Genomic DNA, 15,002 nt, shown 5'->3' with positions numbered 1-15,002 from the left:
GAATGTTCTACCAGTGAAAAGAAACCACTGAAAAGTAATAAAAAACCAGACCATAACCAGGACACTCAATCAGCATTAAAACATCTCAGTGTTAAATACAACTGCTTGGGATTCTTGAAGAAATTTCAGCACTCAAGACCACAATGGAACGGATACTTTAAAATTTCAAAACATTTTTTTATGTTATCTTATGAAAAACAAGGTGTTATTCTTTATTTCTTAGTCAATCCTGGATAATTACGAAAATAAAGTCAATTAACCATGAACCAATGACAACTCAATTAGCTGGTGAACGGATAGCTGTATTTGTTATGGCAGTAATTTATCTAGGCTATTTTCTTAAACTGTGTACTGTACTTACCCCATTCCATTCTACGCTCATACTCACTTCCTCGCCTCCATCAGGACCACTCTCGTACTTTACCACATCAACATTGAGACTTTCTCTGCTTCGCCTTTTTTCTGTGCTCTCAGGGTCATTGAGCACTTCAGCAACTCTCTGTTTATGAACGTTGTCAAGACCCTGAGAATTAGGTAAAACAGAATAAGTTTTAATGATACGGTGTAGCCATCTACAACTTGCACAATAATTGCGGAAACAAATTCATCATCTTTCTGCTTTCAAAGGACAATCAAGATTAACTGTGCCTTACTGCAGGCATCAAAACACCACAGAGTGGACAGCTAGTCTATAGCAGGCTGGGCATTCAGCAACTTGGCATTCTTTTCCTCCTTTCCATCATTTGTCAAAGCCTCCTTGTGTTAATGTCTCTTACCTGAAACCATTTGACCACCAGATTAATATTTCAGAATTTACAGATCATAAACAGTCAATACATTTCTCAGTTTTCCACCTATCAAATGTGGTAGCGTTCATCTTCCTCTGGAAAGAACAATGCAGGGGTCTGAACAGCTAATCCCTATACACAGTTCATTTGTAATACTGACATGTTACACTTCACATATAAGAAAATATTCTACACCTCTTACTTTGCAGCATTAGCAACAAATGAAGTAGGACATCTAGGATAAACCCATGAAATCCAGCACAATGTGAGAACACTAAAACCATACAGAAATCCCATCCATTCTATTTTTTACACTATTTACACTGCAAATTAAACACGCACGAGGGAAAACAAAACCATGAAGAACTGATTCATTTCCACACATGGGAAAAAAGTACCTCTGGTTTTAGCTCAGAAGAAGAAATGCATTAACCCTGCCTGTCCTATAACAGACCTAAAATAAAAAAGCAGTGTTAAATGCTGATAGAATGACAGCAGCGTTGTCCAAATCTAGTGCTGTGTATAATGAAATATTTTAGAGTATAACACTGTAGACAGTACATTATACACCAATGAAAACATGAAAAAGCTTAGAAAAGAAATAGCAGCAGGCTTAAATGGAAAATTAAGACCCGGAACAGGTTTTCCAGAGGTATGGACAAGCCAGAAGTGGGCTGATTTAAAAGAGACACTAAAAGAGGAGAATTTTGCTCTCAGAGAAGTCTATCCTTAATTCCCAATTAATCAATTCTAGGTCTCACCACAAAAAAAAAAAAAAAAAAAAAAAAAAAAAAAAAAAAAACCTTAAAAAATAACTAAAAAAAGCAATTATATACAAGCAAGTTGTTTTTTTCCAGTCTTACTACTATTATATGCTAATTTGCCTTTGCATCCATTAACATTAAAACATTACACAGCATGACAACAGTAACAATAAATTTGCTTTGATTGACAATAAGATGCAACGCACATTTATTTTCAAAACATATTTCAATGACAAGCACACCAAAAATGAACCATGAAATATATATAGCAAACTTCATTTTACTAAGGATAACTCTCTATTACTTCCCTTCACCTCTGAATTTCCTCTGATGAACTTTTCTCCCACGTTTGTTCATACATTCCCCTTATCAGTTTCATTCCACTTACCAGGCAAGCACTTGCTAGTCTTCCATCAGCTAGTTTTGTTGAAGAGTGAACTTCTCACCTTCTATCAAAGAACTATTGCTAAACTCACTAGAAGAGCATGAGTTTTATTTGCTCTCACTTCTCCAGAATTCAGCTTGTGCAATACACCAAACACTGAAGAACATTATTCAACATGCAATTACAAGTGTGTATAGGCAACTGAATAAAAGATAAATAATCAAATAAGATATAGTACATTATCTAAGTTAATTTACTTGAACTAAGAATTTGAGTTCTGAAAAATACAAGTCTTATTTACTATTCCACAAAAAGAAAATTAAAATGGAACTATACAAGTTACTTTTTTATTCATTAAGACTTTCTTATTTTTGGCTTTCCATCTTAACACTGACCAACAAGCGTTCTTTGTTTGCCCAGTCTTATGTAATTTGTAACAGACATTGTGAAACATCCCTCAGAAAGAAAGGAAAAAACAAAAACACACTCTCCCAAAAGATTGTGGGAAAAAAGTTAGTTTAATGACAGATTAGAGAGCAGAGACAACATTGAAAGAAATGCAGTAGCATCCCTCAATCTCTAATATTCATCCCATCAGCTTGCAAAAAACAGCAACTGATAAATTTGTAACAGCATTCTCAAAGTTAGAGTCAAGCAGCTGAAATTCAAGGAAGACACCAGGCAACAGACAGCAAATAGCTAAATGTTTATATGTTCTGAATAGAGGATAGGCACCAAAGTTGAAAATCTGCATGGCCATAATGCAGAGATAACATTAAGGTGAATTTTCATACTTGCCTGTTTACGAGATCTCATTGCTGCCTCTTCTAATGTTTCAGCAGCTTCAAATTTGCCTTGTCGTCTGTAAAGTGCCCCAAGGTTCTTCAATGTAGTCGTTACTGTTGGACTAATGAAAAAAATACATATATACACATTATATACACTTCTCTCAGAGAGTGGTCAGGCACCGGAATGGCCTGCCCAGGGAGGTTGTGGAGTCGCTGTCCCTGGCAGTGTTCAAGAGGTGTCTGGATGAGGAGCTACGAGATACGGTTTAGTGCTTGTGGTAGCAATGGTAGTGGGAGGACGGTTGGACTAGATGATCTTGTAGGTCCTTTCCAACCTCGTGATTCTATGATTCTATGATTAGATTCTTCTCAATTCACAAACTAATAAAAAATGAATTAATACAATGTAATCTTTTTGAAACTACTAAGAGTCTTGAAATATACTATCACTTATTACGCATACATGAAAAAACTGTTACGCTCCCTCAAACTGCATTAACATCTCATGCTATCGTTAGTCAGCACCCTTAAACCTGAATGTTAGTAACTAGCCTCTGAATCCAGCCATGAGAAAACTGGAATGTTTCTTAGATGCATCTCAAGAGGCAAAACTTCAGCTCAGTTCTAATGTGTCCAACTGAGTAATTCTGAAGCAGCCAGATAATGTGCTTACTCAGGCATACTGTGACGTTACTGTAGCATGCATTAGTCACAAAACAGAACCACAGTACAGTTGGAAGGGAGATCACCTAATCCAACTCTAAATTAACAATTCCTTCCATCAGTTTTTACTTAATAACCACTTTCAGCTTCTGTGCTAAACTTGAACAATGGAACAAAGGAAAAAAACTCCACACATTCCCTTAGCAAATCTAACTCCCGAGACATTTTTGATTCAATGATGCAATGAGAATTAGCTCAGCCATAGTGTTGTTGCTTGAAGGTTTGCTCCAATAACAGCAGAGAAAAAAATTCCTCATGCCTTAGAATGAAATTAAAACAAAGCTTCAGTGAAAAGCAAATATGATGCAAGCTGAATTTCCTGTTTCTCTTCTTCCAAGATAAGATGCACGTACACAAGATTAACATTCTTCAGGCTTTAGAAACTCAAATAACGTGTAAGTGTAGCAGTTTTAACTTTGCTTTCTTATGCCAGACAGAAACTCAAGGCCCAGGTATTTGGACGGTCTCTTTTTCACTCCTGACCTTCTCTACAGGTTTTGCTGGGGCAGGGAGAGCACGCAAGCCAACTGAAAGTGTAAAAAGAAAGGTGACCTACACTAGATCTCATCAGCCTACATTAAAAGCAGCCTCAGGATTGCAAACTGCTGCCATCTGCACACCTGAAAGCCAGCCGTAGGCCTGAGTATCTAATACTGTACTTCTTGATGCCGTAAGCAAGTTGCTCATTTGTTTTCATTTCAAAACATGCTTTAGTCTGACATTTCTAGATACTGTCTATTGCCATGTGATCTGTCCAATAAAGAAAATACTCACCTATCAACTTTGCAAGCTTTGTACCAGCCACCATATTCTCCAAAAGATGTGCCATCTTTTTGCTTTCCCTAAAAATAAAAGTAACATTAAAGAAAACTAACTCATTTGTAACTAAAATAATAAAAGCTCTAAAAAAGATTTATGACAGTGGCCTTACTTTGCACTCTTCCCTCTCTTCTGCATGCATCCAAATAGGCTTATTTTCATCTAATGAAACAGAAGAAAATACTTTATAGAAGTACAAAGCTACAAAGTGTTCACTGCAATATTTTAACCCTCTGAAATAAGGCTAAGAACCACAGAAAGAAGCACCAGATGAACGTAACATTTTTTAATTGTTTTACAATTCTGTCTTTTTTTCTGATCTGAACTTGGGAAGTTACTTCTAAGAAGCTTTGAAGTCAATACGTACTGCCATCCATCTATCATGTACCTCGTTATGTGCCAGCAAGAATGCATTTGTTTCTTTTACCATAATGATTATTTTGACACCTACTAAGCGGTGCATTCTGTGACAGTAGCATATGCAATAAAAACTCTGTGATTTACAGTTGATGAAATGGATTTAACTTCAGTGTACAATGTAACTTATACAGTGTACAATATCCATAAATTTACAGAGTAAATATCCTTAAATTTACACTGTAAATTTAAGAAAATTTTCTAATTCTTTCTATGCTAGAAAATGACTCATCAATATATTCACTGTGTCCTTAGAAATTTGTTCCAATGACTGGAAAGTGACATTTTCAGCATCTATAAAAATGCTAAAATCAGTTTCTGATGCACATAAAATAAATCACGCCAGAAATATGATGCAAAGGATATAAACCTAACCAAGGCTCCCTCACTGAAGAAACTTTCATTTTGAATTAAATGTTACTGCTGTATCCACTGAACACCTTCTTATGCTGAATTTTACAGTACCTTAATGCATCTTCTATCTCACTTCTCAAATCTGCTTCAAGCAGACAATTCTAATCAAGATAAGATCAACCTCCAACATATTTTCTCTCCTAACTACCACAAAAATTAAACATACTTTGAAGTCTAAGTTTCTTACCATCTACAGAGCCAAATTCCCGTTCATGAGCACGAGTAAGAATCTCTTTGTACAAAGTTTCCGCTTGCTTAAATTTGCCCTGTTTTAGGTAGCAGGATGCCTAGAAAGAAAACACCCCCAAAAAGACAACAGCACTTTTTTAATTTAGTTTCAGAAACGATACAGTAAATACAATACATTCTGAATAATGTACTGAATGCATTCAATTGACAAGAAAATTTCACTTTTCATAGATTTACTTATAAGAGCCTTACCAGGTTATTCTTTGTTTTTGCAACATTTGGATCATCTGGTCCCAGCTTAGTTTGGTAAATTTCCAGTGCTCTCTGATAGTAGTATTCTACCTCCTCATATTTACCCTGGTTCTGGCATAGTAGAGCCAAGTTATTTAACTGTTTGGCAACATCGGGGTGATCTTTCCCCAGCACCTGAAAAAGAAATATCTCATATTAAATTCTTTTCCAGTAATCATATCAGGGTTTAAAAATATATAAATAGCCCATTGGTATTGACTCCTCAGAAATTTCAACATGAAGCTGATGAAAGAGAAACTTGTAACAGGCATATTTTAAATCATATGATTACATTAAAAGCAGCGTATTATCCAGATAAGCCTGAAGATACAGACATTCAGTCACATGGACCATGATAAATATCCACACAGTCCTAGAATAATCAAATTAAAAGTTTTAAGTTTCCTCTTTAATTCCAGCGTTCTTGCCAAATCAAAGATCCCTTAACAAACAAAAGGGGCAAAAAAAGGTAGAGAAGGTTTATTACAAAATACAGAACTTGGAGAACACCCAGCGTGCTGCAACAGTTCTGTAAGAATTTAACATTGTTTTGTATTTCAGACATTGCTAACTACTGTGATTGGCCTGGCAGATCTGTCCAATCAAAACATAGAACAAATGTAAGGATGTTTAATCCTGCCCCAAAAAAAGTCTATTCAAAGGTGTTCTGTTTGCTTTGTTTTGTTGGGTTGTTGTTTGTTTTTTGTTTTTTTTTTGTTTTTTTTTGCAATTGTACCTTTTCTCTGATTTCCAGAGCTCGCTTACACAAAGGTTCAGCTTCTTTGTACTTTCCCCGTTTACCATAAAGTACTGCAAGATTGTTTAGAGTTGCTGCCACCTGCCAACAGAGAGAAGTATTAATTACATCAATTTGCTAATACAAATAACCACCAAATTAATGTACTTGTTTTCAAATTATCCTCTTGAATTTTGCAAACGAAGAGATTCCCAAATGTCATTCACACTCAGGCCTGCCTCACTTCCAAACAAGTGTCATGATGAGAGATTTTTAACTGATTTTTAACACTGGGTACAGAAGTTTGATTTACGCCTCATTTAAAAGCAGCAGCAAAACAAATCAGAAGTACACCTTCGATCTGAGTTCACTCAATCAACAGTGATTCGAGTAAGCAAATTAAAATTTTTCTTTATAAATTCATTTCCCTTAGAAGATCCATGCAATCTGATCCAAAAATCAAGTAAGTGCAGGTCATTTGTGGTGAAACAGCATTGAATATAATGCTTATATTCAAAAGAAAACGAAGAATGTTACAATGTGGTTTCCTACCTGTGCTGTTTAGAGATAAGCCAGGTCTTAAAAACTTTCCTGTTGAGTTTAATATTAGAATGAGTTGGAAAAAAAATTTCATCAAAAACAAAACTAAAAATATAGCATTGCTTGTATACAAACCGCTGGATGATCTTTGCCCAAAGTCTTTTCACGGATAGCCAAGGCATCGTTCAGGAGATTTGCTGCATCTTTGTATTTGTTCTGGTCTCTGAATTTTAAGAAGACATAATTAATACTGAGGATTGAAAAGAGATGTCATAATAATGAAGCTGGCTTCAGTATTAGACTAAAGATGTTACCATAACAGTGGATTAAGAATACATTTAGGAACTGCAAGGCAAAAACATGAAGCTCATAACTAAAGTAGCTAGAGGGCTCAAGACTAGCAGGTACAATTTTGACTGTGTTGTCCAATTTATCTCTCTAGATTACCTGAAAGTGGATAACCAACACATTCTTCTTCAGCATACCAAATAAGGAAGGTGCTGGGTTTCAAAAATGCTTTGCTCTCACAACAAAGGCATAGGCAAAAATGCAGCAACTCACTCAACAATTTTAGTAGACATACATTTTGCTGCACTCTCTCGAGTGTTTTAAAAAAATGCAATGGAAAATAAGACAGCAAAAATGGTAGCCTGAACACTGACAGGCTACAGCCAATTGTGAACTATTTGTTTAGCTGACATTTATTTACTATACAAACCTGTACACCAAAGCAAGTATGTTCAACATAGTGGCAACGTCAGGATGGTCGTGGCCCGAAGTCTTCTCCAGATCTTCAAGAGCTTGTTTACAAAGAGGTACAGCAACCTCGTATCTACCTTGGGAAGCGTACTGAATAACAAGATTATGAAGGGTCCTTAATCTTGCTGGAATTTCATAGCCACCTTGTTGGGCAGCAGCTGCTGCACTGCTATGCTGCTGTTGAACTGGAAGAAACACACAGGATTTTAATTTGTTTAAAAAGATTGATATAACTTGAAGACATTTAACATTTTAAGCTCAATGACACACAAGAGACTTGCTGAATTCTATTTCTTCAATACAAAGCATTAGTATCAGAACATACTTCACTTAATTCTTCACATTCTGTCCACGCTTCATAAACAAAGGTACTGCATTACTATTATTTTACAGTTTTACTAGCTCAGGAGGTCAAATTAATAAACAAATGGAGAAAATATCATACTTTACCTCAGCAAACCATTAACAGTTCTCAAGACTGTTTACAATCAGAAATATTAAAGTTTCCCTATGGAAAGGAACACTAATGCAGACAAGCAAAGCACTGGCAGAACAGGTCAGATTATTTGTTCTTTTTCCATTATTATCTTTCTCTAAACATACTTCTGTTTTTGCTCATTTCCCTTTGTCATACCAGGAAATGCCTAAGGTTGGCACAAAAAAGATTAGAGCACCTTGACTGCCACAAGTAACAGCTATAAGGGAAAAGGCACCAAGTCAAAACCAGTGTCAACGTTTTGATTTTACTTCCTAAATCTCAAATTTAGCCCTTTGTTTTCCTTAGCTACTGGCTTTTGGTTGTTGCAACCCCCTTGCACTCCTCCAAACTATCCCTTTTCTCTTAGCCCAGGAGATTTCATCTCTTACTCATTTTTATTAAATTATAAACACACAGAACAAGGGTTCCTGCTGTGAGACCGACTTTCTTCTATATTAAAGGTAACACTCTCACAGCAAGCAGGAGCCTTTTTCTGTCACTGGAATCATACAATTCCAAACCTACATCCACAATCATTGTCTGCCAAACCACTGAAGCATTTGAGTTTTTGGTTTTGTTGTTGTTTGTTTGCTTTACCAAATTACCAAAACAGCACTACTGTTTAAATCAAAATAGTAAAAACACAGATGGACTACACAGGTATACAGGCAGTTTTGCCACTCAACTTTCCTAATTCAAAGCTCTAGGTAAGGCCAGATAAGCTCAGGATGAAGTCTGGGATCAACACTTTCATAATCTCTGCAAATCTTCCCCCCACTGCTGTTGCTCATATACTCCATGCTTGATAGCATGGTAACCTTGTGTGTGCTCAAAATGGAAATTCAAAACTCTGTTGATTAGCAAGGTAGTGCCCTTCAGACACTTTTTTTTCCTGTTATTTATTCACTAAGAATCATTATACCACTAGCACACTGCGTATACACTACCAACATATTGTATAATATAAACTTTACATCTATAAGAAAAACAATTTCAGTAAGGCTGATCTGTCAATGGCTTCTTTCAACCTCCAATTCAAACTTCACACCTATTCATTGGTCCCTCTGACTTGAAGACAACACCTCTAGAATGAGTAATGAAGTAAGGAAAACAATTTTAGCAAAGGACAAAAGACTGAATCAGAAAGACTCCATGTCCCAAAATGTTAAATCAGATCATTTAAAAGGTCATCAAAAGAATTACCATCTGGGCAGATGACCAAAAAAGCTTCAGTGTTTCAGAGAACATGCCCTTGTCACCTTGAACAATTTTCACCATTCTGAGGCCCACAAAAAAAAAAAAAAAAAAAGATTGTGGGACCAGTTTCGTACTGAAGTTAGTTCCAGGAATTTTGCAACAGCTAGTAAACTCTGAAAATCTAGGCCCCAGTTCTGCACACCACAATTATCACAATTGGTTTTCCTGTTTCATTACTCTAGTAGGGCAAGAGGCATTCACTGCTTCACTTGGCCCCAGAAGACCTTACGTGTGGATTCACTTTTCTCATAAGCATCCTTAGCCTCTGTAGTACAGAGATGCAGTAAAACTGCAATTAGAAATGTACTTACTTCCCTGTCCTTGGTCTTCATCATCATTGGGAAATAAGTCATCCAAAGGCTCTTTGGTGGAATCTGTATCTTTATCCTCCTGTAGAAAAAGCCCAAACCCAAATTGTTATACAATTAAATCTAAAGCATAAAGTCGATTTAACCTGCAACACTGAAGGAACTCTCCACATCCGCAACCTTGGAATTGCCAAGAATAATGCTTCTCACAGAAATTAAATGAAGGTCTCGTGTTCAAGTGTATTTACACCCTCTGTCCTAAAACAATACGGGACACCTTCAGGAGATCCAGGAATAGAAATCAGGTCTCCTAGATTTCAGTTTTTTTCAGCTCAAATTAAGCTCCTGAAAACACATTTGCTACTTTTACCAAAATATTATGCCTACAGAAAAGTACCCACAGAAGAGCACTACTGAATACATACTTGTCTGTTGTGCTTAGAAGTTATACACGCAGTTGTAGACAAGCAAGTAAAAAGAATAAGGAGACTGATCTCCAGAAGGGAAATAAATTTGAACTAGTAACCAGAAATAGATTATCCTCCCATCCTGTTTCACTAAGAAGAAAACCCAGCTGCGCATTCCTTTTTTTTGGCCCTCCATCTGACACTTTTTTCTGTAGAAGAAAAGGTAACTGCTGCTGCTGGCACTCAGGCTCAACGATTGCAAAGCAGGTGCTCTGCAAAAACTAGCAGATTGATGAGACCATAAACTTCCCATCTGATATCCATTTTTAGATGCACTGATTCCAAGTTTACTTTGAGTATATGCAACTGACAGAAGTGTAACAACAGAGACTTCCACGTGGTTAGTGAAACCATAAAGGTGCTTTGTTTACTTCATTACTATGTGCCAATCAGATTTCAATTAGTGTTGTTATTTAGGCCATCTACAGATTATTGTTCAACTTTAAGGGCACACAAGTCAGAGTATTCCCTTCTCCTGTACCTTTTCTTCTCCTTAAAGAAAGTTTATTAAATGGACTTCACTGGCAGTATTCAACCACAAATACCAACTCATGAAACAACACTGAATAATTCTGAATGCATCTGGTCAACTCTCACTATGTTAAAAAGTATTTAGTCAAGCAAGAATAAAACATATTTCACCCATCATGTTGCTAATTGGTTATAAATGAAAGATACGACTAAGTAGGTCTGAACACACAAAATGAGATCTTTTCTACAGTACTGTCCAGGAGAAGAAATAAAAAGACAACATGAAAGGTAAATTAGTTAGAAGTCCTTTCAACTGGTTAAGTTACTTCTGTAAATTAAAATTGTACCCATTTGCTCTCTGAATCTAAGAATATCTAACAAAATAGGTTATGTAGTAATGACTAAAAACGTACATATGATCACAGTGTACAGCAGAAGGTCAAGAAAGGGGATCCTATACCAGTGTAAATTTGCAAAAGATAGAAGCTATAGGGACTACACATAGCTTGCATTAGATATAAACAAAGTATTTTTCCTATAGTCAAAATAATTCAAGTCTCCTTTGTTCTTAGAATCCACAATAGTTTGCACTGCTCACTTATTTATAACTGCTGAGTCTATAGAAGGAAATTTTTGGTCTCAAGTTCAGTTTATAATTAATGTCAGCTAGCATGACACTTTTTTTTTTTTAATATCTACAGGCAGTAAAACATTTACTCTTTTACCATAAGAATCTAAATTATGTGACACTAGTATAAAGCAAGCACTTTAATGACACGTTTATGTTAGCAACAAAGAAAAAGCTTCCGTCATTTTTTGCTAACTAGGCAGATTACAGCACATGCATAAACGTGAGCCGATTTTTACCATACAGCTACTTACTGATGGTGAAATATCATCATCATATTTTTTTAATTGATTCATGAATTCTAGATGCTTCTTTTCTTCCTCCAGTTGAGCCACAGATTGCTCACTTTTCTGTAGTTTCTGTTGTGTATTGGCCAGTTCATCCCGTAGCCACTGATTTTCCTGACACAGTCGGCGAACCTGAGCACGCAGTTTTTGCTTCTCTGATTCCACTGCATTTAAATGATTTGACAAGGCCATCATTACCTAAAAGGCAGAAAGTATCATATCACATGACATATCTCCTCCAGAATGCAGTCCTGTATTCAGCACTGAAGTGTTTTATTACTTAAAACCTGCATCATTTGTGAGATCTGGACAACAGAATAGCAATAATACTTCAGTGACTGTTATACTGCTTAGATCTAAAGGTGCTCACAATTACACAAGCACATAGATATATAGAGATATCTGAGCGTGCAGATATCCTACATGACTGAATCATTTTTGTCCTGAAACATGATAAAGCAGCCATAAAAACAATCTACTTGAATACTTTTTTTTTTTTGCAATGTCAAATGAAAAACGAGTGCTAAGTGAAAGCCAAACTCTACATACAGAACACTCTGCTTTCACTGTTTATGCTAATATATCACCAACACAGAAAGCATACCTTCAAAGAATGGGTCAGTGGTGATAATAAAAATCTTACTTTAGATGAGTTTGACACTCCTAAGTTATCAGTATTTCACCTCCTCAATTTCATGTTTCTTCAAAGCAAAGTTACTTCAATATGTTTTTGAACTAAGCATTCAACATGAAATAACTGCTGTTTTTAACTGAAATTTCAGGTTTCTAAAATAAATATTAATTCTTTAGAAACTACTTTTTCCTTTTAAAGGAAGATAAAACATGAGGAATAATTTCCTAACACCAGTCCAAATCTCCAGACTTCAGCATCTAGTTGCTTATGTATTCAAAATTAACATGCATCTTCTCATTCACCTTCTGCAGATGATACCATCCTTCACTACAATAGTTTATGGAAGTTCACTTAGACCCTTCTTTAGGGCATAAATGAAAGTTGTTCAAATTCTATACAAAATTCTTAACCTTCAAAATGTATTAAAATTCAATTTTGATTTTTTAAGGTATTCAATAAATATTGGAGAATCTTAAACCCCAAGAGCACTGTGAGCTTGTATAAAGAATCTGAGAATCAAAGGAATAAGAACACAAATGTAAGATCACAGCAGAGCTGAAAGGTCAGTCTCCTAACCCTAAGGAAACTCATTTGTGCATGACCTCCACACCTGTATTTCAGAGCTAAAATGCTGATGCTTGGTTCTTGTTTGAGCAGCTTGTTACCTGACTAATGCATGGAAATATGCATAGATATTTCTAACTAATAGAAAATAGGAGCCATCTCACCAAAGCAAAGAGGAGCTTAGCTACAGGCTTCAGGGCTTTGAAACAGAATGTATAATTAGTTCTGTAACACAGTAAGACAGCCTCTATTAATTACAGCAGCCTGCTTCTTTAGCATAAAATAACAACTTCCATGACTCAGCATACTGCTTATATTCAGTAAGGTAAACGTACATCCATCAAAACTGATTATGTTTACTTTAAACTTCCAATCTGAAGTCAAACAATGATCTTTCGTTATTTTTTTAATACACTAAAAATTCAGTCAAAATCTGAAATGCTTTATTTCTACTTGAGCTTTACCTGTGCTTCACTAAGGCCGAGCTCCAGCATCTCCAGTGACTTTCGAATCATGTTTGATTTTTCTTCAACCAGATTAGTTTCATCATCTTTCTTCAAACATTTCAGTGTTTCAAGTAAGCTCTGTAAAATTGAATTGTGTTCATTCTTCAATGCCTCCAGTCCATTAATCACTTGCTTAGTTTTGGCAATGATTTCATCTTGAGTGAGCTTCTCCAACTTCTCTTCCTTTAGATACACCATTGTGGACATGTTTTCATACATTCTGAAAAGGAAGAATACAATAGTTAACCAAAAGGTAAAAACAAAACAAGAGATTCTCTAAAAGTATGCACTTGTAGAGCTTCTCTTTCAGTCAGTAAAACATAAGAATTTGAATTGCATATTCATAATGGTATTTTTGTGCAACTTCCACAAAGTTTTAGGTCCTGGTTTTGAACATTTCAAGGTTTCCAACTGATTAACACCAATTCATGAGTCAACAATAAATGAAAAATCTATACATACAACAACATGGCAGAAGAATGTCTAACGAGCACCAAATAGGATTCTGGTTTGTTCAGAAGCAAATATATGAGCTGGTGTATGAAAGAATACACTGTAATCTGATCAATGCCACTATTTATTTATGTATTACAAATATCCACAAAACAATGCTTGAAGAAAGCAGCATCTAACCTTTAAAAAAGCTGAGAGATCAGTTATGAAAAAAAAAGTCTTAGGTTTTCTAGTCCTTGGAAAAGGACAATCTCTGTTTTGAAACTAATAACTGCCCCCTAAGACATTGCTGTTACACATTCTATGCGTTCATATAGAATCGCATACCGACGTTTGATTGTCTATGGATCCAGACAACTGTTTTGATGAAGCTGCAACAGCTGCTAGATGCTAAATGTATAGCACAAACTTTGTGAGAAACATTTCACCGTGCTATTTTATCAATAGCTCACATACTACATTAAGTCTATAAGATTTCTGGACGTTCACGAAGGCCTCTACCAAATGCAAAGTATAGAAAGTCCTGTATTTTTATGATTGCACGTCCTGTTAATGAAGCGACAACCAAGTATAACAACGCCAAACTACAAACAGAAGGTGGAAATCAATTGAACCTATTTCATCACCACCAGAAAAATGTCCTATGATGAGAACAGAGAACGTAGGAAGATACGAATACCTTCAAGCGTACTGGGAAGTACACAAAGAAACGAGCATCCACACATGTACTTCTTTGAGGACAGCTGGAAGATGTGCTTACTCTACAGCATTACATAAATAGAACGCTGCTCATTCTCTTCACATACACTCAAATCACCCTCTCTGTTATGACTTTCTTTCTCACAAAAGAGCCACATACTACTTTATTTTGTTATCAGCTACTGTCTGAAAACACAGATAATCTAGAAAGCAATTAATTCAGTTTTACCACCATTTAACTTCACATGAACTTCATATTCACAAAGAGATGCAATCTGGAGCACTTGTATCTGTATAAAACACCAAATTTAGCATGGCCCAAGGAATCAACTCACAAATGACATATTTCCCTTTTATAACCAGAGAAATATCACCTGGAATGCATAAATACCATTTCTTAAAATGCATACTCTAAAAATCATGTATAAATGAATTATAATTTAATGAAAGCAAGGACTGTAAATATGCAGGTATTTAAATATTCTAACAAGCACTCATATGAGGAACTGTTAAGGGTTATGTTAACTGCAGCTCACAGTTCAACTCTAATTATCATCCTGCATACTTTCATGCCTTCAATTAACAATTTCCATCCTGAATACAAGAACAGAACCTTTGATCATATGGAAATAAAAAG

At 35.7% G+C, this 15,002-nt stretch overlaps 1 protein-coding gene across 8 annotated transcripts in view; it reads right to left on the bottom strand.

Moving 5' to 3' along the window:
• The window catches only part of KLC1 (kinesin light chain 1), a 59,659-nt gene that overhangs the window by 15,133 nt on the left and 29,524 nt on the right, over positions 1–15,002 (bottom strand). For 6 of the 8 annotated variants that reach the window (XM_085225711.1, XM_085225710.1, XM_085225709.1 and 3 more), the window contains exons 2-13: positions 13,172–13,433; positions 11,477–11,707; positions 9,660–9,738; positions 7,573–7,798; positions 6,990–7,077; positions 6,315–6,416; positions 5,540–5,713; positions 5,286–5,385; positions 4,380–4,429; positions 4,223–4,290; positions 2,736–2,844; positions 362–523 (exon numbers count right to left, since the gene is read on the bottom strand). In XM_085225711.1, coding sequence (XP_085081837.1) covers positions 362–523; positions 2,736–2,844; positions 4,223–4,290; positions 4,380–4,429; positions 5,286–5,385; positions 5,540–5,713; positions 6,315–6,416; positions 6,990–7,077; positions 7,573–7,798; positions 9,660–9,738; positions 11,477–11,707; positions 13,172–13,432 — 1,650 coding nt within the window. In that variant the 5' untranslated portion in view covers position 13,433. The remainder of the gene's footprint in view (positions 1–361; positions 524–2,735; positions 2,845–4,222; positions 4,291–4,379; positions 4,430–5,285; positions 5,386–5,539; positions 5,714–6,314; positions 6,417–6,989; positions 7,078–7,572; positions 7,799–9,659; positions 9,739–11,476; positions 11,708–13,171; positions 13,434–15,002) is intronic. The other 2 variants (XM_085225712.1, XM_085225715.1) reach the window with 1 other exon arrangement.

Source organism: Meleagris gallopavo, chromosome 5, assembly GCF_905368555.1.
Source record: "Meleagris gallopavo chromosome 5, MGAL_WU_HG_1.1, whole genome shotgun sequence".
NCBI classification, from domain to species: Eukaryota; Metazoa; Chordata; class Aves; order Galliformes; family Phasianidae; genus Meleagris; species Meleagris gallopavo.
This window is presented reverse-complemented; position numbering and strand designations above follow the sequence as displayed.